The 26850-nt window shown below is 36.6% G+C and overlaps 3 protein-coding genes across 3 annotated transcripts; 2 read left to right on the top strand and 1 right to left on the bottom strand.

Moving 5' to 3' along the window:
- Positions 1-6501: 6501 nt before the first annotated feature.
- Positions 6502-10578, top strand: si:ch1073-416d2.4 (coiled-coil domain-containing protein 42). Its single transcript, XM_063006733.1, is given in 10 exon segments — positions 6502-6626; positions 6749-6806; positions 7606-7680; positions 7682-7786; positions 7893-8050; positions 8267-8349; positions 8460-8632; positions 9506-9616; positions 9729-9845; positions 9941-10578. Coding segments are annotated over 10 exon segments (1209 nt in total). The 3' UTR covers positions 10145-10578.
- Positions 10579-12981: 2403 nt separating this feature from the next.
- On the top strand, positions 12982-17092 carry LOC134325025 (ubiquitin thioesterase OTUB2-like). Its single transcript, XM_063007032.1, has 6 exons — positions 12982-13089; positions 13789-13869; positions 14223-14341; positions 14421-14505; positions 15415-15606; positions 15692-17092. Exons 2-6 carry the CDS (start codon positions 13789-13791, stop codon positions 15926-15928), a joined length of 714 nt encoding a protein of 237 aa, XP_062863102.1. The 5' UTR covers positions 12982-13089; the 3' UTR covers positions 15929-17092.
- Positions 17093-17692: 600 nt separating this feature from the next.
- Positions 17693-25872, bottom strand: ddx24 (DEAD (Asp-Glu-Ala-Asp) box helicase 24). The gene is made up of 9 exons (XM_063007031.1): positions 25788-25872; positions 23692-24524; positions 21754-22248; positions 21516-21669; positions 20141-20653; positions 19156-19231; positions 18898-19086; positions 18116-18245; positions 17693-18014 (listed from the first exon to the last, which is right to left on the bottom strand). Exons 2-9 carry the CDS (start codon positions 24512-24514, stop codon positions 17779-17781), a joined length of 2616 nt encoding a protein of 871 aa, XP_062863101.1. The 5' UTR covers positions 24515-24524; positions 25788-25872; the 3' UTR covers positions 17693-17778.
- Positions 25873-26850: the final 978 nt, after the last annotated feature.

Below are 26850 nucleotides of genomic sequence, written 5' to 3'. Positions count from 1 at the left end.
ATTACACAAGGTTCATCAGTTCTCAAGGTTATATCGAACACAGTCATGGACAATTTTTTATCTCCAGTTTACTGCTAGTGCTTGGTGGTGGGAGCTTCCTCACCAGGGTCTGATTCTGCAGGATCTGCATCAACAACTGAATCAGAATAATTTGTAGTGCCATCTGTTGACCTTTGCACTTTTGAGGTAGACAAATCAAATATTTGTTCATTCTCAAAGACCCAAAGTGGATTATAGGTAGTTTAAAATAGATTTATATGATATCACAAAAGGACTGACATATGTTAATAGCCTATTAAGATAGATAGATAAACAGAATCTCTAATTTCCTTCGGGATCAATAAAGTATCAATCTATCTATCTAATAGCCTATTAATTAGCCTATTGATTTTCCTGTCCCATCACGTGTGATTATTTTTTTCTCAATAAAATGCAACAGAACCCCCCTCTAGGCCCGCCTGGATGTGAACCACTGTTTTTTTCCTGTATGTGATTGTAGTTTGGACACTTTGTTAAGCAGTGCAGTTTGCTCTTTGTAGTGTTGTTGCACTGTGTGCACACTCTGTATGGAGCCAGGATTTCTTGGTTCTGGTTCTGTGTTTTATATTATTCATTGTACTCAGGTAATCTACTACAGTGTTCTGTCGCTTTGGGGCCAAATAACACTTCATTTTACTTTGTGTTTGGGTTTGACTTTCTAATGTACTCTTTTTGAAGTATTATAATTTGGTTGATTCTGAATGATTTGAGGTTTTGAACTTGCTTCCAAGGAATGCACTGCAATAGTCTAAACATGACCCCCCCAAAGTAACTGATATTGTGCAAAGAATTGAAAATGAAACCATTCTTCTCCCACATGTCTCTCAGACATTGTGTGATTTTAGAAGAAAGGAGGAAAATGGAGAACAATTTACAAGGAAACTGGGAGAATTTCTAAAATTCCTTACAGATTGTATGCAGTCCACCAACTACTCTAATAGTTGTGCCATTATACTTTTCACAATTTATCCACATTTACCTCACACTCTTAGACACGAAAGCTCTAAAATTGATCTTTCTGGTCACTTGCATGTTTGACAGTGAGCGGAAGTAGGGGTCAATCCAGGTAAAGTTGTACCTTGTTAATGTTTCTAGCAATGGCCTATGACAAACATAAATTTGATCCGAGCTTTTGTACTGTAAGTATATGACCAAAAGAATGAAACCTGTTCATAAACTTATTGGTCATCCCATTCTAAAACCATGGGCATTAATATGAAGTATCCCCTCTTCTTTGTGGCCAAAACAGCAGCAAGTCTAAGACTTTCCAAGGCATTCTGAAGTGTATCTGTGGGTATTTGTGAGCATTTAGACCACCAAGCATTTTTTAGGGCAGTCACTGACGTTGGATATACCCCTGGCTCACTATCAATGTTCCAGTTCATCCTGGAGGTGTTCAGTAGGGTTGTAGTCAGGGCTCTGCACAGGCTTTTCTACATCAGACTTGTAAGGTCTTGTCATTAGGGACCTTACTTTTTGCACAGGGGCACAGTCATAATGGAACAGAAACTGTAACCACACAGTTTTGATGGGTGTATACATACACAAAGCAGGGATGTAGACACACATGAGTGGTGTATACATACCTTTGGAAATATAGTGTATGTGGCATGCAAACCTCACTGCTGCTGTTAATACACATCACACTTTTTTAGTAATGATTTCAGTATTTATGATATTTTTTATGCTAACTGGGGGTCATAAGCTCCTTTAATTGTTAGCAATGTAAGTAAGCAAAGTTAGACTTTGTCAAACATATATTTGATCATTTATTAAACTGGAGGTAATTCCACGATGTTTCAGCATTTATTTTTTGCTTGATGTTCATTGGTGAAGTTTCCGTATTTTATTGCAATGTTTAAATATAAGTACATTTATAAAATGTATATAAGTACATGTAGAGCATAAAATAAGTAAATATCATGACTTCAGTGACTGACTCCACTAGAGGTGGAAAATCTGCTAATTTTGGCTAGTCATTCTGGAAGTAGGCCAGGTCAGCTAAGATAAGACTGATAACAGATTGTGCTTTCCATAGTTAGACTCCTGAAGAAGACATCCCATTATTAGACTCCTAAATATAATGTCATGAGACTCTGTTCTGTTGGATTACCATATACAGTATGGTTTGTGTTAAAAATGCTGATGTGTTCTCAACATTAAACCATGTGTACTCAACAGTGTAAAATTTAATTTACAGTGTAATGTGTAACTTGTTATGACCTGACTGTACTTTTTAATTAAATATATGCATGATTAAGCAGTTTGCATTACTGGATCCAAAGCATTACTCCACAGTTTATTGGTGTTCACTCACAGCATGAAACCATAAAATCCCATTACAGTGGAGTACTGTAGCATGAAGTGTAATGGTCTGTTCTTATTACAGCTACTTTGCGAGAGAGCTGTAATAAAACTAAAATTATGGTTTGGTTTTGGTAAAGAAAATTTAATAGTTTAGGTCAGGGGTTCTTAACCTTGGTTAGGGATCCTTAAGATGGGCAAGACCAGGTCAATGGGGGTCTGGATAATTGTGCAAGAAATATACTACTATATAGGATGGACTATTTTCTAAGAGAATGATTATGCCCCACTCAAATGTAATGAACTAAAACTGATTGATAATTAATTTTATTGTTTGATTGACATGCACTTTATTTATGCTTTAGCCTAGCAATGTTTAAGCAGAAAACTGGTATGGTAAAGTGCAGAAAGGCACAACAGAAATCGGATGCAACATTCTTATAGTCTGGGTATTCTGTGCTGAAAAGCAGAGTCTATGGCAAAAAAAACCTTTTGTGTACTTTTTAATAGATGCAATTAGACTAACCCTAGAAGTCAAAAGCTAATGTCAGTTTTAATTACAGACATTAAATTAGGAGGCTCTGCCACAAAGATAACTGCCATTACAGAACTATCTATACCTACAAGTGGATTAGTTTGTATTTTGACCCAGAACTAAAAATATATGAATGCTTAACTCAAATTTGCTTATGAATTTATTTTTGACCAAAAAGTTACAAAAATAACAGTTTAAAAAGTCATTACAATTTTAAAGCTGCCATGGCATGCAGGTCCCTGTATCTATGATTTTAACTGCAGCAGTTTGATTGTTATTGTAGTATTGCTTTACTGGGTACTTAATCAAACTGATAAAAAAATACTAACTGACTGGACAGTGTATGTCCAAAGATCAGTCTTTGCATTGCTGTCTCAAACCAAAACATGAAATATTTTCATTTTGTGTGCAGGTAACCTGATAAGATGAGTGTTGAGCAGGTTCTTTTCTTTTTTTTTAAATGTATAAAAGAGCTTACCTTCTTATAAGCAGCATTTTTATGCTGATCTAGTGGAGATAAGTGCAATCAACAATCTCAATCAAGAAGTCATGTGATGCAGCAGAAAACAGCCTTATATCATCTCTGTAGTCTAGTCAGATCCTTGGTTGTCTGTACAGTGAAACTTTACTTAGCATTTAATCAAATCACCTTTACTGCAGACACATGCAATGCAGTCCACTGGTAGAAAGGAAAGAAAGAAGAGCCAGTTATGCACACCCAGTTTTATGTTTGAACCAAACAAGTAACACCACATAGAGTACTAATGGCCTTAAGCATAATACTTTGTTAAGATAAAAGTGTTTTTAGGAATCTGTGTACTTACTATGGTCTCATCCAGTGCATCTGCATGAAAATGAGAAACCAGTTTTCACTCCCTGGCTGAGCTGACAGGCCAGGCTGCCCTGTCTGAGCTCTAAATACCTTTTAAGGACATGCTCAGCATTGCTGCACCATCAATCTTTTATGTTACTGTGTAATGATAAATAGTGAGGGAAAAGTAAACTATTGAAGTCCTGTGAAATGTCTAAGATAATAGGCTGGTGTGTGACTGCTGAAATGTTTTGCTTGCAGCAGAGTATGATATTATATATAATGATGGTTACTATTATCATCAGTAATCATTAAATGTTACTAATGGTGTTCATCATTTTAATTAATGTCTAATTTTGGTCAGAAGAAAGCAATACACTACACTCAGAGAACTGGTTTCCTTTTCAGGAAATCACACATTTAAGCATTAATATGCCAGTCAGACCAGAAAGTAATTGTTATTGCCAGTCCACCTACCAGAATGTTTAGGAAGGTAGGAGGACTCATACACTGACACAGTTAAAGGATAACTCCACAGTAAGCAAAGTCAAGAACTAAACATAGGTTAAAATAGATGTGCAGCACCAACACTGCCTGTCAAAGCTACTGTTCAACCCCATAGTGGTGATGTGGAGGAGAACTGAAGTATGTGGTTAGTCTTAGACTTTATTTGTTTTAATTAATTCTGCTCAGTAATGCAGTACCTCATAGCTGGTGTGGTTAATGATGAGATGCCATCCTGGGTCATAAACACAATGTCCATCTTAAATAAATGTAATTGTATGGCACTGCTTTTTATGTGTTACATGCCATACGAAAACAAACAACTAAAAATAAAACTACAATGAAACAAACTTAGAGAAAGGCTAAGGATACATGTCTTTTGGTGCTACCTGGGTTTTCACAGCTAAAGCATGCTTCTGTAAATGTTGTTAACTGTTGTAATTTGGCCTAATTAAAAATTAAGACATATATTTGCGTACTAGACACAGAGTAAAGTGCTGGTTATCATTTATTTGTTCATCTTTAGTAACCACTTTCTTCAAGATGTCCAAGATGTACATTCAGGGTGCCAGTCATTTACAGAGCATCCATCACTCACTCACTCACTCACTCACTCACTCACTCACTCACTCACTCACTCACTCACTCACTCACTCACTCACTCACTCACTCACTCACTCACTCACTCACTCACTCACTCACTCACTCACTCACTCACTCACTCACTCACTCACTCACTCACTCACTCACTCACTCACTCACTCACTCACTCACTCACTCACTCACTCACTCACTCACTCACTCACTCACTCACTCTAAACCTAGGACAATTCAAGATGTGAAAAAAGAGAGCATGCCAAGCTCCACATTAACTGCAGCCTAAAGTGGAAAGGAAGCTGTGCAACATCATAGTGACACACATTTATGAGACAAAAAACATAAGTTAATATAATTTTTAATTGCATCATGTAAGGTGTTTCCATAATAACATGCAGAATACGTGCCTAATTAAAAAGCAAAACCTCCATTACATTGTTTTCATGTTGCTTGACCTCTTGAAAAAAAAACTGAAAAAAACAATATACAAGGATTTGCATCTAAAAACACATTTTTGAATTTGTGTGTCAGAATTACAATTACAATTGGCAAAATGAAAAATAAAATATCTATTGCATTGATTTGATGTTGCTTGACCTCTTAAAAAATACATGTAGGTTTGCATTTAAAAGAATGAAATGTGTCAGAATTTAACAGTGACTGCATTTCATTGTGGCACGAATACAGGACTAAAATGTATGCAATGAATGTACTACGTTTACTTTTGGCACATTTAAAGCACCACACAGTAAAAGGAGATTTGTATTCAATTCTGACAGGAATTCAGAAATTGCATTTCATTCTTTTAAATGCAAACCTACATGCATTGTTTTTTTCTGTTAATAGTTTGAGCTACATTAAATATTTGCAATGGATCTTTTTATTTTGGCACATTTTAGCACTGCAGGGTCAGAAGCAGTGAAGCTGTTCTTTAGTTTAATTTCACAAGTTCAGAATTGTGAGGGCAGTGGTAGCTCAGCAGATAAGGCACTTGATTAGTAATCCGAAGGTTGCTGGTTCAAGCCCCACCACTGCCAAGTTGCCACTGTTGGGCCCCTGGGCAAGGCCCTTAATCAAAATTGTATACAGGGATAATTGTAAGTTGCTTCGGATAAAAGCGTCTGCTAAATGCTGAAAATATAAGTTCAGCATTTGTTTTTGTTTTTTATATAAAAAAAGGTTTTGCTTTTAATTTGGGCACATATTTTGCATATTACTATGAAAAAGCAATGACATGTATGTATTGCATTTCACATTTTCCACTGTGATTTCGAATTGGCACTAATTCCTCTTCTTAGAAATTGTCATGTTGCAGTGGTATTAAATAATCATCATACTTTATTGACCCTGAAGAATATTAAAGATCTTCTCATTCTCTTTCACATTCTACTGTACCAGCTGAGCCATTGTGCGACCCTTAGTTTTAAATGCATGAAACACTGAGAGCTGGAGGTTTAGAAACCACAGCATTTCATTATGACTTTGCATTTGAAATTTACAATTCAAAATAATTCACCCCCCCTCCCATTTTCCCCGGCAGTTGCTATGCCAACAGAACGCGCCCGGGGTCTCCTAGCAACAGTACAACACAAGTTCTGAGCACAATCCGCGCGACAGCAATCAAGTATTTATTTAAATACAAATTAAACTGTGCACTTTTATTATTTGCAACTTTAAACTTTATTTTAAAAAAGCAGATAATTTTAGCAAAATGGCCACTTTCTCTCCTTTACTGTTTTTCTCTCCTTTACTGTTGAATAATGACGATCCGCGTTTCCAGCTGAATGTGGAAAACAGACTGAAGAATATTTTTGTAACGCAGTTGGAAGACTGCAGGTAAGATTGATCCTAATAAAACAGCTGAATTATCTACATACTGCCATTTACTGCAGGCGATATGTGTAAGATTCACAGGAATGCATGTAGGTCATTTGCTTAATAGTTTCTTTCCTCTTCAGTCATCTTCAAAACAAAGAACATGAGAAGAATGTCAAACACATTCCTGTCATAACAGAGGTATGTATGATTATACTTAATACAAACTGTCTGTCGTGTAGGGTAAAAACAGATATTACAGAACAGAAGGTGTTTAATGTTAAATTTAAAAAAATGTGTTTATCAGTTTTACTAAAAATAACAAAAGCATTTTTGTGAATACAAGTGTATTAGTATATAATGCTTTATATCTGCAATAAATATGACTAGATTAAGGACACCTATACCCTTGTTCACCTATACTTCTGCTCACTTCAAAACCACTCATGGTGGCTCAGTGGGTAGCACTATCACCTTACAGCAAAAAGATCCTGGGTTTGATCCCCAGGTGGAATTGTCCAGGTCCTTTCTGTGTGGAGTTGTTCTCCCCATGTCTGCGTGGGTTTCCTTCGACTGCTCCGGTTTTCTTCCCACAGTCCAAAACATGCAAGTGAGGTGAACTGGAAATACAAAATTGTCCATGACTGTGTTTGACATTAACCTCGTGAACTGATGAATCTTGTGTAATGAATAACTACCTGTCCTGTCATAAATATAACCAAAGAGTGTAAAACATGATGCTAAAAAAAATAAAAACCACTCATCAATTTGACAACAGTTGTCAAGAACTGACAGCAAGGTCCCACCATTTGAGAATTTGCCCATGTTACTAGACAAAATTACAAAACTACAAAATATGATAATTAATTACTGAGTGTATTTACAACTCTAAATCAAAAACAGGTTGGAACAGTATGGAAAATGCAAATAAAAACTTAAAGTACTTAAAAAGTACTAAAAGTACTTTTTACAAATACTAACCCTGTGTGTTGCTGTGAAGTCATCTAACAGAATTCTGAAGACTAGTGTGAACACTCTTCAGAGGACTCTGGTGCTAAAAACGCAGGTGCGAGTGAGTGGATGAGGGAGACAGGCTGCTAGAGCAGAAACAACTGGAGTTCAAAGATCGCATGCAAAATCTGGAACAAAAAAGAGCAGTACTCCTGCAAAAACAACAAGAAGTATGTAAACTTAAAATAGCATGTTAATAAGGTGCATGTTTCATCATTCATTCATATATGTAGTCTCAAACCAGCTCTTAGGTCTAAATATTTGTCCTTTTCACAGATAAAAGAGAGGGCGGCAAAATTTGAGAAGTTTGTAGAGGAAAATGAGGCGAAACGTTGCCGTGCCATGAAAAAATACCAAGTCGAGAGAAAACAAAATGAGCTGAAGGATAAAGAGAGATCTGAGTTATTTACACAACTCGAACATGTTCAATTAAGGTAAAGTGTCTGCAAGATAGAGCAAAAAAAGTACAAAAATCTGAGCAGACAAAAACTAATTTAAAAACACAAAAATGTTCCAAAATCAGAAAAACACTTACACTCGAGAATCCACCACTGACTGACCATTTTCAAAAGTAACCTATAGCTAAATTAGCTATTGACTTGAGTTGTTTGCATGTTGTATAATTTTTGTTTTTGCTTCTTTTTTAACAGACATCAAAATCTAAAAGAAAAGGTGACCAAGTATAAGATTTATGAAGACTTTATGATGAAGATTTTAGATTTACTTCCAGAAAGTAAGAAACACATGTATAAACATCTAGAAATGAATAGTTTGTCTATCTGTGTAATTTGTAATGTTATATTTATTTATTATGGTGTTAACAATGGCTGTCCGTATGTGCAGACCATTTAGATTATGGTGCTGATTCTGTGGTTATGCCTATTATAAGACGGCATGAGACCTTGACCATCAGTCAGCAGGACTTGCTACAACGTCTTGCCAAACTGGCAGAGGAACTGGACCAGAGCCAACACAACCTGGACTCACTCAGACAGAGGCACAACACACGCAAACTTGTAAGATTCATTTTTATTTCATTTGAGTCATTCTTCCTGTGATTTGGACTGGACTGTGATCATGATCTGGACTGCAGACAGGCTAGTCAAGCACACACACTCTGTCTATAAAGCCACTGTTGACTCGCATGCAGAATGAGTGAAAACATAGACAATGAGGCATCCCCACACCATGTTGTAGGCACTGGTGCATACCCTATACCATTACCCTTGTCGTAGGCTGTCTTTCGGTCAATCAACATTGATTTTTGACCCGGCCCTATGAAGATTTCTCCAGATTCGTTGAATCATTTTACAATATTATATATGATAGATGGTGAAATAACTAAATTATTTAGAATCTAGTATTGAGATATGTCACAAAGTGGGATGCCATAACCCATCTGTACTCCCTCACCTGTTACCAATTCACCTGCTTATCGCTGAATGTTTCAAGATGATGTAATTTAAATATTCTATAAGCTTTTCACTCTTTGATGTGTTACACTCATCAAATTCAAAATGTTTATATTTAGAAAATACAGTTAAGTTAGTCAGGCCAAAAAATGTCCTTTTGTACTTTTGTCAGTTAATTAAAATTAGCCAGTCACAGATTTTTGTTTTTATTGCATATTAGAAAATGTCCTAACTTGGCTTATTGACTGTTGGCACAGTTAGACAAAGAAAAATAAACTGCTTAATGTGCCACACAAAATATCTGTAAAATGACACATAAAGACTAATGTCTCTTTAAAAAGTCTTGTCAGCTAAGTGTCTATTTTAAATGTAAGTCTATGTGGCCTGGTATTCTGTTTTACCACCATAATCATAAACACCTAAGGTTAAATGTGTTTGTCCCCTTGGTTAATCTGTATTACTTGTTTGTTGAGATAGATGATCAATAAGGAGTTGGCAGAGCTGCAAACACAACTTGATCAAATTAGAGAGAGGAATAAACACCTAGAGATGACTCTACACATTCAACAGGGCCAGTCCAGATATCAGGTTTGAGTTCTGATCAATAAATAATACCATCTGATAACTAAAAGTTGTCAGTTGAAAACCAAGTTGTTGATACTGTAATTCCCACAATTAATGTTTAATGTATTGTGGTTAGGATGAAGAGACTGGGATTATTTTAATAGCAGTGAAAAATCTTGGGCAGCAATGCCACATGAAGCAGTATGGACCTTTAGAAGCTATGAACATATTGACTATTATGGATATGATAAAGGTATTGTTTTCTGTAATGTTGAAATCTGGCATGTTACTTGTATACTTTATACATAATTAATTATTTCAATAAAATGCATTGTTTTATTTGTATAGGAGTTCATTTTGGATAAGGCAGACACAGAAAGAAGAGCACTAAAGCTGACAGATTCAAGCTCAGAGCTGACAAAGAAAAGCGGAGACAGAGGAAGAAAAGGACCATCACTGACTAGTAACCCCTCCAGTGTAGTTTATCTGAAGAGCAGTAGTAAAAGTAGTGGAGGAAGTAAACTTCTCAGCTCTTCCAAAACAATGCAATAGGACATTTAGTATAGCTGAAAAAATAATTAAGTGATATTTTGTATACTGTAAATTATGTTTGTTGCTGAAAGTGATGTTTAATTGAACTGTGTGTTTGTAAAGTCCATCAAGTATTCCAACATTCCAAACAGAGGCAATTTGATTTGTAACATTTTGCCTTTTGCACTTTTTCAAACATAAATGTCTCTAGTTTAAAAATGTTCATGTGTAGTGCTAGGTTTTAAAAGGGGAACCACTATTTTTCTGTAATTTCCCAACAAATTTTTTTGAAAAACTTATTTGAAAAATTAGTAAGAAAAAAACTATAAATGTGTCTTTATTAAGTAAGGTGGAACCCAACTACCAAAAATCAATGGCGGCATAAGTTGTTGTAACAGCACATATGCAGCCTGGGATTTTTTTGAAAAAATAGATTAAAGCTTTCATAATAAGAACAGTCCTGTGTGTAACACTTCTTGAAAGGTTTTGACAGTTATCAAGGTAATTCACAGCTTGATTTTTTTCTGAGGTTGCAAAAGTGCCAGATGTCAACATCTGGAGAAAATGTACATTTATGGTTGGTGCGCAAGACGGCTGATTGTTTCAGACAGAAGCTGTCTGTTTCTCAAGTTGCATATTAACACAGCGTACTAAATAAGCTATCAAAGTAGTGTACTACTAATGGTAGCCTATAGTTAGAGGACATAAGTAGCACACGAGATGTGGGTTTAAGATGCAAATGGCATGTTGGCATGTGTATAAGACTGTATCAGCAAATCATTAAATACTTTGCATACGGATTAAATGTTACTTACAATAGCACTAACTTACTGGTCTTGTACTAGAGTTGTCAAGAGAACAGAAACATGTGATGTTTAAGTAGTGCCACTGGGTAGAGAGAAAGGTTATAGAAGTTCTGGTAGTCCATACCAGTTACTACCGGCCAACTTTGAGCACTGAATGCAACTTTCAAAATCATAGACGTAAGCTTCTAAAAATAACCAGATAACAAGCCATCTTAGTGATGAGACCATTGTGTTAAAATATCTTTTGCATGGCTTAAAGTGTTAAAGCAAACTGTTCTGCATCATGTGTTGAAACAGTAAAAAAGAGGAATAACAAATAAACTGGAGTTAAATGGTGTCACATACAGTATGTAAAAGAAGGTAAGCAGCCCCTCAGTGAATCAAAAACACCATAAAAAAACTAAATAAAATGGAAAAACTTGGAAATGAAAAAAATGGGCATTGCCTAACTTCTTATTATTGCTTGTAATCAAACTAGTCATATTTACATTTACATTTTCGACATTTAGCAGACGCCTTTATTCAAAACGACTTACAGTACTGTGACAGTATACAGTCTGAGCAATTGAAGATTAAGGGCCTTGCTCAAGGGCCCAACAGCAGCAACCTGGCAGTGGTGGGGCTTGAACGAGTGACCTTTTAATTACTAGTCCAGTACCTTAACCACTAGGCTGAACACAATTCAAGCAATTGAGGGTTAAGGGCCTTGCTCAGGGGCCCAACTGTGACATTTGGCAATGTTGGGGCTTGAACTGACAGCTTTATGATTACTAGTTCAGTGCCTTAATCGCTGAGCTACCAATATCCAGTATAGTTTTTACTCAAACTATACTAATTTGCATATTGACATATTTTGGATTTCTTGATAAGGGTAAATGTGTTAGCACCTCCTTGTGCTTTTAATTGTTGTACTCTTGTTAGGGAGACTGTGACATCCGAATATTCTATTCTTAAAAAATAATAATAATGCAGAGAACCGGTCTATAAAACTGATTTTGCCTATTGATCAATTCCTTGTAGTTCCTGTGTGGGGGCACGGTGGCACAGCGGGTAGCACTGTCGCCTCACAGCAAGGTGGGGCGGTCCTTTCTGCGTGGGTTTCCTCCGGGTGCTCCGGTTTCCTACCACAGTTCAAAGACATGCAAGTGAGGTGAATTGAAGATACAAAATTGTCCTGGACTGTGTGTTTTAAAAAAAATATATTTTCTTCATGCATTTCTACTCTTTTTCTCCCTTTTTAGCGCATCCAATTGCCCCATTGCGTCATGCTTCCTCTCCACCAATGCCGATCCCTGCTCTGATTGAGGAGAACGAAGCTAACCCACGCCACCCTTCGACAAGTGGGCAGCATGCCTTATGCATCTTATCACCTACACTTTGACGAGTGCAGTGCAGCCTAGCTGCGTGTACGGAGGGACACACCCTAAGAGCACTCTTTTCTCATCTCTGTGCAGGTGCCATCAATCAGCCAGCAGAGGTCGTAATTGCACCAGTCATGAGAGACTGACCCTATCCGACTTAGTCCCTTAGGCAGATCTGAGATTCGATACTATGTATTCAAGATCCCAGCTCTGGTTCCAGCTTGTGTTTTTACCGCTGCGCCACTTGAGCGGCCCTTCCTGGACTGTGTTTGACTTAAACTTGAACTTGAACTGATGAATCTTGTGTAATGAGTAACTACCGTTTGTCATGAATGTAACCAAAGAGTAAAACATGACGTTAAAATCCTAATAAATGAAGAATAGTTCCAGTGTTTAGATGTGATAATGGCGCTCTCTGCTGTTTAATACAGTGCCGTGCAATTAAATTAATAAATAAAATCACATTTAATAGTGATTAAAATTTAAACTTTGTATTCAGTTGAAACACATTATTACCCGTTATTTAAAAAAAATTATTAATAATACAACGCCTTTATTGTAAAGTTGTGTTACTGTAACTTCTAATCACGCGCTGTCACTTTAAAAATATCAGTTCCATACATCCGGTCAATGTCAACACTGAAACTCACTGGTGTGATTTACTTAATGATTTTGGCTGGTCTGGAGGATTCTGGTGAACTTTGTCATGGTGAAACAGGGTTATTGTGGCGCGATCTGCAAAGTAACCCCTAAGCATATGAATTTGGGAACTAGTTGACATCGCGCAGATAATAATAATGTAAGTGTTTGACATTATTTTGCGTTGACCTAAAATTATGACGCACTCTTGATACATTACAAATAGAACGACACTAAACAAGTACTACAACTGTACTACATCAGGTGCAGAAGCCATTATTTTAAACTGAGAGTTGACTGTGGTGTAACTCTGGTTTAAGTGTGAGTGTCCAGCACTGTTTGGTAATTTCCTGTTGTAATTACCATATTTACAGAGCCCTGCTGGTAAGATACCCTACAAAGAATAATAATGAGTGGGAAAAGCTGGTAATTAACTGTTTAAAGCTGGTATATTTATGGAGTGAATTTTACCAAACTGAGCTCGACACCATTTCAGGAGGGTCAGGGTAGTGAATGGGACGCAATTGAGACATTCGAGAAGCAAGGCAGGAATACACCCCAAATCATAACAGGACATCAAACAAACACTCGTGTCAGACATAAATAAAAATTGGGTTAAGACTTGACACTGTTTTAAGCACACTTTACCACCTTGGTGAGCAGAACACGTAACATCAGTCCTTGACAGATAGGCCACAACAGCAGAAGACCACTTCAGCTCTGGTCAGTCAATAACAGGAATCTACAGTGGACACAGGTTCACTGAAACTGAACAGTTTAGAATAATCTTGACTGATCTGATGACTTCTGATTACAGAATTTCAGTGAAAATATTTGTTGTGTTTTATGACTATTTTAGATGGACCACTTCAAATTGGTCTCAACCAGGGAGGCAACTTCAGCTCAGGCAGCAGAAGGGTCAGACATGATAAAATATCAGGTAAGATGTGTCCCTCATTCATTTGTTTTTACTTACCACTTCAGTCTAGTCAAGTGGATCCTACTTGAAAACAGTGTACACGAAGCAGAAATACAACTCAAGCAGGTCGCCAACACATAGCAGGGCATCATACTAACCTGTACACACAATTTACATCTGCGGGAAATTTAGAGTAGCCAGTCTATTTACTGACATTCTTTCAGGCAGTCAGAGTAGACCTAAGTAACCTCATTGACCTGAGGCAAGAACTGAAGTCAGGCCTTTTAGACCCACTCGCACAACCATGGTAGGTAGAGAATACTTTCTTGAAAGATGGAATTTAGCTAATAACCGATGTGCTTTGTTGTATACAGGACATCTGCAATGATTTTGGATTCATTCGGAGAGTAAAAGGAGATGGAAACTGCTTTTATAGAGCTTTGTGCTTCAGTCTTTTAGAAGTACTGCGGTACAACAAAAATGCTATGCAAAGGTACACTTGGTTAATTACCATAGCATTTTGACCTACATTTTTAGACTTGCAATGCAGTGACTGGGTCTTTATTTTTCAGATTTAAGGACAGACTTATAAGAAGTAAGCAAATCTTGCTGACAGCAGGCTATGAAGAAAGTATGTTTAAAGATTACTTAACAACTGTGAGTACACCAATACATTATTCAAGACTTGTTGCCTACATCAGGCTAAATGTAATATCTTTACAAACTTTTTATTATTTTAATTGACAATTAATTATGACCAAATTTTCAGTGGTAATCGAATAACGTTTACAGGTATTGCAAGAATTTACAAAATACTGGTTGTGCCATATTGGTTTTTAATTAAAGCTGTGGTGTGTAACATCTAGTAGTTGAAAGATCTGACCCTATATTTGTTTATATTCAGCATTTAAAATAAAATCTAAAAAAGCAGTAATATTAAGTGAAGTGAAACTGTTTTTGTTGGCTACATTGGCTTTATTATGTATTATTAAACAAAAACCTGTATTTTAGTGCATTAACTTAAGAATAAGAACACATTTAACACAGCTCAGACTCATGTTTTTAGCTGCTGTTTTTTAAACATATGATACACTTGCCTTTATAAAATAGCTTCAACAATTAAGTTCAACCTTGTTTAGCTAATATTTGCAAAAATTTGAACAAAAACTATTGACCAGTGCACCTTTTAATACTATAAAAATTAAAAATATATGGCACGAAAATTCATATTTTGGAGAATGTAATATTTATCAAGTAGTTTAATCAGACGTGGGTCTGGTTTCCCCAGAATTACAGGGTGAATGCAATAACACACCCTAAACAGGACACCAATTCATCATACAGATGCCTGACAGCACTGCTGGGAATTCAAACCCTAGATTCCAGCGATAGTAGGCTAGCGCAAATTATTGCTGTGCTACCTGAATGCCTTATTTAGTTTCATGAACTGTAATTTCAAACTAATAAAACACTTTTAAAGACTGGCAGGCACCATAGTACTAATTCATAGAATTTTTCTAACCATATTAGATGAACTACAACTAAATACCTTTTTTTTTTCCCAAGTTTATAAACGTACTTGACAGACTTGTAGCAGATGAAAGGGAAGAGACCCTTTTAGAGCCGTTTAATGACCAGACCACCTCAGACAACATGGTGATGTACCTGAGGTTACTCACATCAGCACACCTACAGAATCATGCAGATTTCTTCCAAAACTTTGTGGAGGCCCCCGACCTAAAGGTTTACTGTACTCAGGTCAGCTTTTATAATCACAGCCACTACATAACATGCTAAGCTTTCCTATGTTTTAATAGAAGCACTGGCGGCTGTTTTTTTCTAGGAAGTAGAAACCATGGCAATGGAGTGTGATCATGTGGAGATCCTGGCTCTAGCCGAGGAGCTGGATGTAAGTTTGTGCATCGTCTCCATGGAGGGGAGTGACGGCCAACTCAATTACCACACCATTCCTGAAGGATCCCAACCTTCACTGTACCTTCTGTATAAGACGTCACACTATGACATTCTCTACAAGCACAGAGGACCAGACAGCCTGGGGACATATTTGGAGGACTGTTAATCATTACATAACTTTGGCGCTCAGATGGCACAGTGGTAAAACAAACTAGCACATGAGTTTAAACTTCAGCTCTGCTATCGACTGGCAGAGCACCTACACAGACATAACTGGCTTGTCAATGGAGATGGAAGGGATTACAAGTTACGACCTCTGCTAGCTGGTCAATGGCAGGGGATAATAGAGATTAGTGCATGACTCTCCATGCATGATTTCCATATGATTTCACCTCGTGCAGGTGAAAAGAAGCAGTCGGTTATTGCACGTGTGTGTTGGTTGCAGCCCTCCTTGGTCAGGAGCAGTAGAGGTGAAATACAATCAGGTAATTGGATATGACTACATTGGGAGAAAAATTGGGGTGGGAATGCCTTACAAATTATTACGTTCATACAAATGACCAATTGAAATTTGGGAGTTATTTTTGATGCTGAATTAAAATTGGATAAGCAAATTAGTACTGTGATCAAAGGCAGTTTCTTTCAACTGAGGCAAATTGCTAAAATTAAATAATTTCTCTCTAAACATGATTTAGAGAAAGTTATTCATGCTTTTATTTCCTCTCGGTTGGATTACTGTAATGCGTTGTATTTAGGATTAAGCCAGACGTCAATTAGTCGTTTACAGATGGTTCAAAACGCAGCAGCGTCACCTTTTGGTTGGTGCAAAAAAAAAGAAATCACATAACTCCCATTCTGGCATCTTTACACTGGCTACCTGTTGATAGTTTTTAAAGCATTAAATGATTTGGCTCCACCTTATATTAGGGACTTGCTTTGTCACTACGAGGCTGTGCGAGCCTTAAGGTCGTCATCTCAGCTACTTCTCTCTGTTCCACGGTCCAGATTTAAGCAAAAAGGAGATTGGGCCTTTTCAGTTGTGGCCCCAAGATTGTGGAACAGTTTGCCGATAGATATTAGGGCTGCATCATCATTGACCTGTTTTAAATCTAAACTAAAAACTTATTTTTATGCTATGGCCTATGATAATAGCTGAGATCGGTGGGTTTATGTTGTTGTGTTTATGTATATGTACAGTATGTGTGTATATGTATGTGTGTACATGTGAATTTGTACTGCTTGTAAAGCACTTTGGGTGAACATCTTTGTTTGCAAAAGTGCTATATAAATAAAATGAACTTGAAATTATTAAAAGAATGTTTATACAGTCTTTTCACAAATCTTGGTAATATTTAAATCTTAGTTATTTTGAGGCAGCAGCTCCCTGAGCCAAGACTGTGTCCTAAATCACATACTACTGCACTTAACAAAATGTCACAACAGAAGTGGCACCAATGTTGAGGTGCAGCTTGGCAAGAGTGACGTTTCTGCACACGTGCAGTTGTAGAAATTTGATAAAAATTATACTTAAAGTACTTTTGAGTAACTGTTTACTGGGCTAAACCCCAAGTGGCTTTGTCAGATATTACAGATATCAGAGTGTGCTCTCTACATTGACCAGTTGATTAATTGCTAGCTTTTAAAAATACTTGGATAATTAATCTGCATGTAAACACGCACAATGTCACTGTCAGTTCTGGAGATGCACTATCTTGCAACGTTAAGCAATCCATGCTTCCAACGCACCTGAGCTATATAATAATGATTTTATAGGTAAAACAGGTGTTTGAAGCAGATAAAGCATAATACTATGCAGTGCAGTGAACCTCAAAAGATTAACTGAGAAATCCAGTTTTCGATTACAATGCTAAATATATTAGCATAACATTTTAAGACAGTCGAAATGGTACAAAGTAAAAGGCTCAGTGAATTTCTTGTAAGTATTCTTTTTTTTTTTTTTTTTTAAACAGGTCAGTGTCAATATACCTTTCTATAAAACAATAACTACAATGTTTGTTACTGTTTTCGTTTCTTATTCTGTTGCTGTTTCTGCTTTTGGTTGGTCACACTGGTCAAAGCTGTTTCGTTAGCTACGGGAAGCTCAGGCAGCTGAAGTTTGCCCATCTGAGTGGGGTATTTAGTCTTCATGTGGGCTTTAAAGACTGGCTGAGTGAGAAGGTGCTTTAAGTGTTTCTTTAAGCCTTTCACAAGCCTCTGTAGCTCCCTTTCATGCTCCTCATCCCTGCCACGTCCTGAAACAAACAAATGAAATTATTTTAACAACCTTAAAATGCAAATATTCACCAACTTTGCAGAATACCTCAGTATATGGTTAAATGTTAATATTACAAACCCATAAGCAGGTCGTCATCAAGGTCTATTTCCATTTCCTCTGCTGCTTGCTTCAACCAAGAGTTGTGATGCTTTTCCCGACTGTTGTGGAATTCAATCTTTTCTATTTTCCTAGCCACGTCCACACGTTCCTGAAGAATTAGTCAATAATTACCAATTATATACACTTACAATATGTGGACAAAAGTATTAAGATACCACTTTAAATTGGTGAATTTATGTGTCAGCCACAGCAATTGCAAACAGGTGCAATAAATCAGTTATATAAAGGAAATTATACGCATCCAACTTTGCAGCAACAGTTTAGAGAAGGATCTGTTTCAGCATGACTGTGAATCTGTGCACAAAGCAAGGTCTATAAAAAAAAACCTTGGTTTAAAGAAACTGCAGTGGCCTGGCCAGCTTTGGAATGAACTTGAATATCAATTGAGGTTTTTTTTAACCAACATTAGTGCCCAGCCATACAAATGCTATTTTAACTGAATGGGCACTAATTCAAACAGAATTACTTTAAAGTCTTGTGAGCAGCCTTCTCATAGAAATGGCTGTTCTAGATAGAAGATCACACAGGACACTATTTTACTATCATTTGTTTTTTAAATGGGATGTCCAACAAGCTCATGGTCAGTTGTTCAAATACTTTTTAACATAAATCATACAACATAATTTAATGATGACCTTTGCTGTTTTCTTAACAAATAAGTGCCACTCATTAAACAAGCAAATGTGTTTGGATCTAAACTGGCTACACTATTGTTACTCTGGTTCTGTTAATTGTGATACCTTCATGGCAGCCATGCATTTGTTCTGAATAGGAAACAAAGGAAGATCTTCATCCTTCCCCAGGGTCTTGTAAATTTTCTTGTAGTTAATCATATCATCCGGTCCGATTAGGAGCAAACTAAGACCTTCTTTTGCAGCACGAGCTGTTCGTCCACTGCGATGGACATACGTCTCAGATGTTCGTGGAACCTGATTCAAATAAAAAAATTAGAAAAATTTGTATTTTTTAAATAAGTATGCAAACTAAAAAAAGTCTACCTGATAGTGAATGACATGCTGAACATCTGGAATGTCAAGCCCTCGAGCAGCAACATCAGTTGTGAGGAGGACACAGCTGTTGAAAAAAATACATGACAGAGATAAATTCTGCTATAGGGAAAGTAAACCATGCAAACATTTAAGAACCTGCAGTGGAAGAGTAGAAGAAACTACCAGCAGACAGGTGTAAGAAGATCAAGGATGGCTACGAAAAACATTTGGTTATAATGGAGGAGTGCCTTTAATCCTCTCCATGTAATTTACTATGTTTTTTCTTTTATTTTTTAAATGAATACATGTAAGCTGACAGGTCAAGTGTTTTCTTGAATGTATTTGGACATGCTATTAAAAAACTATATTGATACAAAGTTGGTACATATCCACTTATTTCTGAAGGCAATGTTGACAGGCATGACACAATCCCCACCATGCCTGTAACATTTTGCATTGGATGAGGGTGTCACTGACAAATTGGTATAAAATGAATTAGAATATCCCTGTTGTGCAGGCACAAGATCTTTTTACAGTGCCTGGCTGACTATACTATATAAAAGATGGAAGGTTGGATTAGACGACTTATATGACTGTCTCTTGGTGGGTGTGACTGTCTTGATTGGCAAGCAAGATATAAAGCCAACAAACTCCTGCAAGACTTTTTTTTAGTACAGCATTCTTAAATTTTTTTAGTAAAGCTAAACTGCATTAACAAAATCTTCCAAAATGAAAGTAATTACTTATAACTTAATTGCTCAGAACAGCTTAGACCATTTTTCCGATACCAAGCTTTCTGTCCAAACTTGAGCATCTATCTGACCAGGCAAAATGATGTCAGTTTAAATTTTTTTTATAGTTTTTAACTACAGTTTTAGTTACACAATACATTCACCTATTCTGCACTCTCCAGGAAAAAACAGGTAAGGAAACATGAAAAACTCTGGTTCTTATACAACATTTAGCAGAAAAGATGAGCTGGCTCTTTACTCACCTCTCCCTTTCAGCAAATCTCTCCAGGTTCTTCAACCGTTGTTTCTGGTGCATGTTGGCATGTAATGGCAGAGGGATGCATTCCAAAATAGTCAGAAGTGAATTAAGCCTCTTAATGCAGTCAATGCTGTTGGCGAACACCATAGTGCGACCAGGGTACTGCAGCAAGAAGTAGTAGAGATAGTAATCTTTCTCCTCCTTCTCACAGTGAATTCTGGTCTCGGTCAGCGTCTCCACCGTGGCCTCCTTACGAGTCAGGTCAATAATTTTGGGCTTGCCTTTGATGCCAACTTTTTCCATAAGCAACTCCAATTTACTGCGCTGCTCCAACTTCTTTCCCTTCTTGCGCATCACCCGGGAAGGCAGGCTGTGTACCATGGTCAGCGTGGCAGAAAACACGAAGGTCTGTCTCTTTGGGTTGAACTGGGATGTGTTGAGCATTTCTAACAGGTTCTCAAGCTCAGCAAAATGACCTTTCTCCACCATACGGTCAGCTTCATCAATGACCAGACACCTGAAGAGAACAATTAATATGCTGTAAATGGTGCTGAAATTGTGTGTAAAACTACATATGCTCAGAAAATGACATAACAGTTAAAGGAAAACCAAAATCAACAACATATTGAGGCCTGGTTTCAAAATCAGTGTCTATATTGCCTATGTTTCCTTAATTAAATTATTAGTGTATTTGTACACTTACCTTTAGCTAACCAGCATGTTTGTTTGTTTATTAGGATTTTTACATCATGTTTTACACTTTGGTTACATTAATGACAGGAACGGTATTTACTCATTACACAAGGTTCATCAGTTCACACTGTTATATCGAACACAGTCATGGACAATTTAGTGTCTCCAATTCACCTCACTTGCATGTCTTTGGACTGTGGGAGGAAACCAGAGCACCCGGAGGAAACCTACATGGACATGAGGAGAACATGCAAACATGCACCCCACCTGGGAATCGAACCCAGGACCTTCTTGTTGTGAGGCGACAGTGCCCACATAGCCACCGTGCCGCCCAGCTAACCAGCATGCTAATTCTTAAAGCTAAATGACAGTGTCTGATTGCATATTGCACATTGCATAGTAAAATAGTACTGAGAGTGCCATATGTAGTTCACTAGTTGTGGTTTGGGACAGAGTCAAAGTGTGGATGTCATTTCAAGCACAATCACTGCTGGTATTACAGTGCCTGGTGTGTTTTTGTATAATATACATTTTTATTAAGTGTAAATATTAAGGGTAAGACAGTTAAAGACCTGTTTTATTGCATATAAAAATATGAATATTACTCGTTGCATTAAAACAGTAACAGCAAGGTTATTTTGATGTATAAGAGACAGATAAAGGGTGAGTGTGGCTCACAGCATTACCTGAGCTGCCTCAGGTTGTGCAGATGGGGGTGTTTATCCTGAATCATCTCCCACAGACGCCCTGGTGTTGCAATGACTATCTCAGGCCTGCGCTTTAACATCCTGTCCTGTTTCTGTGGTGCCATCCCACCAACCAAAATAGCAGTTCTAATACCTGTTAAACAGAGAACAATCAGTACTGTTCATGTGCAGCAATCACTCTGCTAAACACAATTACACTCACAATAATGGTACAGACCTGTGAACTGGGCTACAGCGTCAATATGATGCTTCACTTGCACTGCAAGTTCCCTGGTGGGGGTGAGAACAAGGCCAAGCAAAGGCTGTTTCAATCGGTCTTCTTCCTCTAATTTCGTAGCTTTGAGGTCCAGGGTTTGGATAACACCTGCCTCATCACCTGATCCATCATCATCATCATCATCTTGACTTTGATCATTAACAGAACCAGTATCGCCTTCATAGTCATCTTCCTCCTCCTGATCATCTTGCCCCTCCTCATTCTCTTCAACCTCTGTTGAAATCTCCTCATTAACTATTTTTTCATTGTTCAGTGCATCAGAGCCATCATCATCATCTTCTTTTGAGTCACTGACAGAAGGCAAATAAATGCTCTCCACTTGTTTTGCAGATTCAGGTTTCTCATCTGCGCTTTCGGTTCCATAACTGAGCCTCTTCTTCCACTCCAGTATTCTGTGGATCACTGGAATTCCAAAAGACAGAGTCTTCCCACTTCCTGCAGAGAAAGTATATGAGGATGCAAATGATCAGTTTTATTGAAAATGTGCCATTTACAACAAGAAAAATGTAATCATTTAGCAAGTCTTTTTCTAGGTGTTTAATCTTATCCACAAAAGCAGGTGTGACTGCAGGTTTTATACCAACCATGCCAGAGATTTACCTGACACAAACGGTCAGGTGTTTGCAGACCAAGACCAACCCGATGCAACGTCTGTCCTTTGAGAGTAAGACTGTGATTTAACAGTTGAGGTATAAGAAAAAAAACACATATGAAACACCAGTAGATGGACTGTCCAACAGGCAGCCCAATCTAGTGATTCAAGCCCAATCTGGTGATTCAAGACCAATCTAGTGATATATTTTAAGTATTAGGGTTTTTTTCATATCGTTATTTATAGATTATATGTATTTAAACATGACATTCACTTTGTTTTTGTAAGGCTCCCTGACAGGTTGCAAGTAAGTAAAATGTAACCATATAGTTGACGTTAAATGTTTATATACTTGTAATGGACATGAATGCTATAGCAGTTTGGGAACTTAGTGATTTCCTGTTCATTGTTAGTGATCATGATAACAGCTAATGACTTCTCTGTGTACGTCCCACTTACTTAAGTAAACATTTAAACAGCACTCTCAAGAACACTAAAATGTGATTCACAACAATGAAATGTAATAAAATAAACATAAGAGAGGAAGAAGATTGCCTTTGCCATATATACATATACACATATACAGTACAATGATATTCATTCTTCGCACATCCCAGCTCGTTTGGAAGCTGGGGTCAGAGCGCAGGGTCAGCCATTGTACAGCACCCCTAAAGCAGACAGGGTTAAGGGCCTTGCTCAAGGGCCCAACAGTGGCTGCATGGCAGAGCTGGAATTTAAACTCTCAACCTTTCAATTGACAGCCCAAAGCTCTGTTTACTAGGCTACTACTGTCCCAAATTAACACATCACCCACAAAAACTACATGTAACCATCCATAAAGGCTAATGCATACAGATGTGTCATGGGCCTTTTTTTTAAACAGTTTCTTGGATCCATTAGGTCTACTGTGTAAGGGCAAATTATTCCAAAATTTAGGAGCACAAACTGCAAAAGCACAATCTAACTGGGAAGAATCCTTGGCTAGTGGACCTCAGTGCCTTAGCAATTGAATACAGGTTTAATAACTTAGAAAGATTTTCCGGTCCATCTCTATGCACTGCCTGTATGTTAAGCCAATGCATTCTCTGTGCTCATATAAACAGGACTAGTTAGACTGCACTCAATCAAAGAGAACAGTGGTATTTTGCTAAGGTCAGGAAGAAACCCAAACATATTAATTTACCAGGTTATGCATCTTTCATCTTTTTGTGGCACTGACTACAGGTATTGTGTCATTTTACAAGAAAATAATTATACAATAACAAATAAAGCACTGGTAACTTCACCTGTTTCTGCTGCGCCCAGAATATCCAAGTGGTCTCGAATTGCAGGAGGAAGAGCAAGAGCTTGTATTGGGGTGGGTGCAGAAAATCCAAGTTTACTGAGCGCTTTCAGAACTGGTTCAGGTACAAACAGGTCTTTCCATGCTGATACATCACCCTCCTGTCCTGCTGTTTTAGTGAGAGCTGCATCTGACCAGTTTTTAGCTTTCTTTTTAGATGAAAGAGGTACATCACTTTTGTCACATACTGCTTCTGAAGCTGGCTTTAATTGTTCAGCAGATTTTTGTTTCTTCTTTCTTTTCTTCTTCTTTTTGGTCTTCTTTGGTGTCTCAGATATTATGTCATGGCTCTCTTCAGATTCTTGATAAATATCATCTACAATTTCTTCAGCCATATCCTCTAAAGAGCTTTGACTTTCTTTATCATCCTCGTTTTTTGTCTCATGGGGCACAGCATTCTTTTTGGATTTCTTTTTTTTCTTTTTCCGTTTCTTTGCTGTTTCATCTACAACGTCTATTTTTCCAGCCCCTTCGTTAGAGGACAATTCTTCCTCAACAATGTCTTCGTCAGCCTCAATTTCACTAGCTTTTCTCTTATTTTGCTTCTTATTTCCAGTTGTGTCCTTTTTTAATTGGGACTTTGTTGCGACCTTGTTGGCATCAATCATGGAATAATCTGTTAGTTCTTCGAAACAAACCACTTCTCCCAAGGCCTCATTTGCAAATATGTTGGGATCAAGCTCCACAGCTTTCCACTTTCCATGAATCACGATTCCTTTTTTAGAAGGTCCAAAGCGCTTCTTTCCTTTTGTATTTTTTGTCTTCATTTTTCTTTTTCTAAGGACGAAAAGAAAAAAAATTTAAGCAAGGTCACTTACTGAAAATATTTGCATTAAAGCTATATGCTGTGCAGTCACTCATGAACAGAATTAAATGTTCAGCTTATTTGTAAAACTAAAAGGTTATTTGAGGTTCTGTTTGAATGCTACGATTGATAGCAAGATTAATTCTGGATTTGTATGAGGAAGGATGGCATCATTACAGAATTATGTTGATACAGTCTTTCTAAACCCTGACTAAAACTGAGCCAGCTAGTGCACTTTTCTACAGAAAAATAAAGTTATCTTCATGACTGTGTAAACTGTTAGTAAAAATATGTATTCACCACAATCCTACTTTATTTAAACAGTTTACTGTCTAGACAGAAAATCCACAACTAAGGGCCACAAACAAGTTTCTCATAGTGGAAAAAATACCACACAGAGAAAAGACTTCTATATCTGTAATATAATCTGGTTAATGAATCTTATTTAATAACAGTGGTAATAGTAAACTCTCAAACTGCATCAAGCTACCAGCAAAAACAAAATTGCATCATGTAGCTATCTATTATCTACCTATATTATATATTCTAATATTTTAGTATTAAAATAGCATTGTAAGAAATTAAATGATAAAATTTAGTATGAATATCTTACATGGTCATATTTTGTGCCACGTGGACACATTATCTATCAAACTAATTGGCTGATTATGCCAGGATTATGATTATAAACCCATTTTACAATAAACAAGTATTGTTTAAAAAAAGAAAACTACCAAAACCAAACTTCTAACACACTTAACTCATCTTAACAGATTTTCTAACTGCTGCTTAACTCTGGTTGTTGCTGCCAGTCATATTTACATATCTAAATCGTTCCACTCATTAAGTTTCAGTTCTGTCCGAAGTTACAAGCTCATTTAAAATGAATAATAATAATAATAAGTACAAAAAGTCCAGTCATTTTTCATGATGACATCTACACAAATCAGACAGAGCAATTCGACATTCAGCTTATGCAGTTACAGAAATCCAATTAAAATGTTTAGCTTACATAAGCATAATGTAAAGCTCTGATGTAAAAACAATAAGTGAACATTTAACTTTAAATATAACTACATACTACATGTGTAAATGTGTATATACACACAAACACACATAAATACACATTTACACACAGCGACAACTAACCTTCAACAACTAAACTGTAGTTAATATCAGATTTAAACACGCACAAGTGGCACATTTATCAACGAACGAAAACAAGTAATACTTACAGTATGATTACTTTCTTGCTAAAGTCTCTTAAGGAAATCTCTTATACACATGTACAACACGAGGGCGCCGCCATTACTGTTACGATGACGTCAAACAAAGTTGCCAGATTCCTGTAAAAAAGTCTTCTAAACCGCAAAAACAAAAATGCTGGTTGCCAGATCACTGTAAATCCTTTATCTTCAATCCTTTCCTAACAGGGCTTTAGCTGTTCAGCGGGAAAACTGCCAGAACTTTTTCAAATGTTAAGGTGTGATTTTTCTTAGTAAAATAATAATACAACAATACAAGTTATTATCAGATTATATAATTTTTTTTATATAAACGTAATTCTCATCTAAACCAATTTTAATGCCAAAAATAGCAATTATAATAAAAAAATAATACATTCCAATAATATGGAAACGTGACTCAGCTATCCAACAATTCATGTCATTTATTTAGTCATAAATCATTTTTAAATAATACAGCTTAACATAATTTTCAGTCTGAAATTAAAATTACACGCTTACATTTTTAATTACTATCGTTTTGAAAGCTATGAAAAAATTAAAGTATATTGAATGATTTGTGGCAGGTACTCAAATGTATTTAAATCCAGTCCAATAAAACATGCATTTTCTGATTACACAAATACTTTCATGAACATATAAATTACATACACATAAATACACATATCAATTTTAATAAGATAGTCCAAATTCAAGTCACTTCTCAAAACTCATCTATTCAGAGTGGCATTTAACTTGTAACAACACAAAATAAATGCTTTTATTTTTGCTATTCTTTTTAATAGTTTTTATACTTAGATCACGACAGAAATGTGAAGTCCTAGATCCTAAAACTTGTAAAGTTTTCAGTTTCCTGATTGCATGTAAATCTGTCCTGCTTCTGTCTAATTTTAAGAAATTGTTCTATATTTGTTGTTCTCTCTCATAATTTAGCTAATTTTTAATGAACTGTCTTATGCTGCTCTCTTTGTTTTTATCTTAATTATTCTTGATGTTGATGTACTATTTTGATTTTGTACTATGATTTGTATGGTGTATGTACGTATTTGTTTTG

This window comes from Trichomycterus rosablanca, chromosome 13 (genome assembly GCF_030014385.1).
Source record: "Trichomycterus rosablanca isolate fTriRos1 chromosome 13, fTriRos1.hap1, whole genome shotgun sequence".
NCBI lineage: Eukaryota > Metazoa > Chordata > Actinopteri > Siluriformes > Trichomycteridae > Trichomycterus > Trichomycterus rosablanca.
The sequence above is the reverse complement of the archived record's forward strand: the minus strand, read 5'-3'. Positions and strand labels throughout refer to the sequence as shown.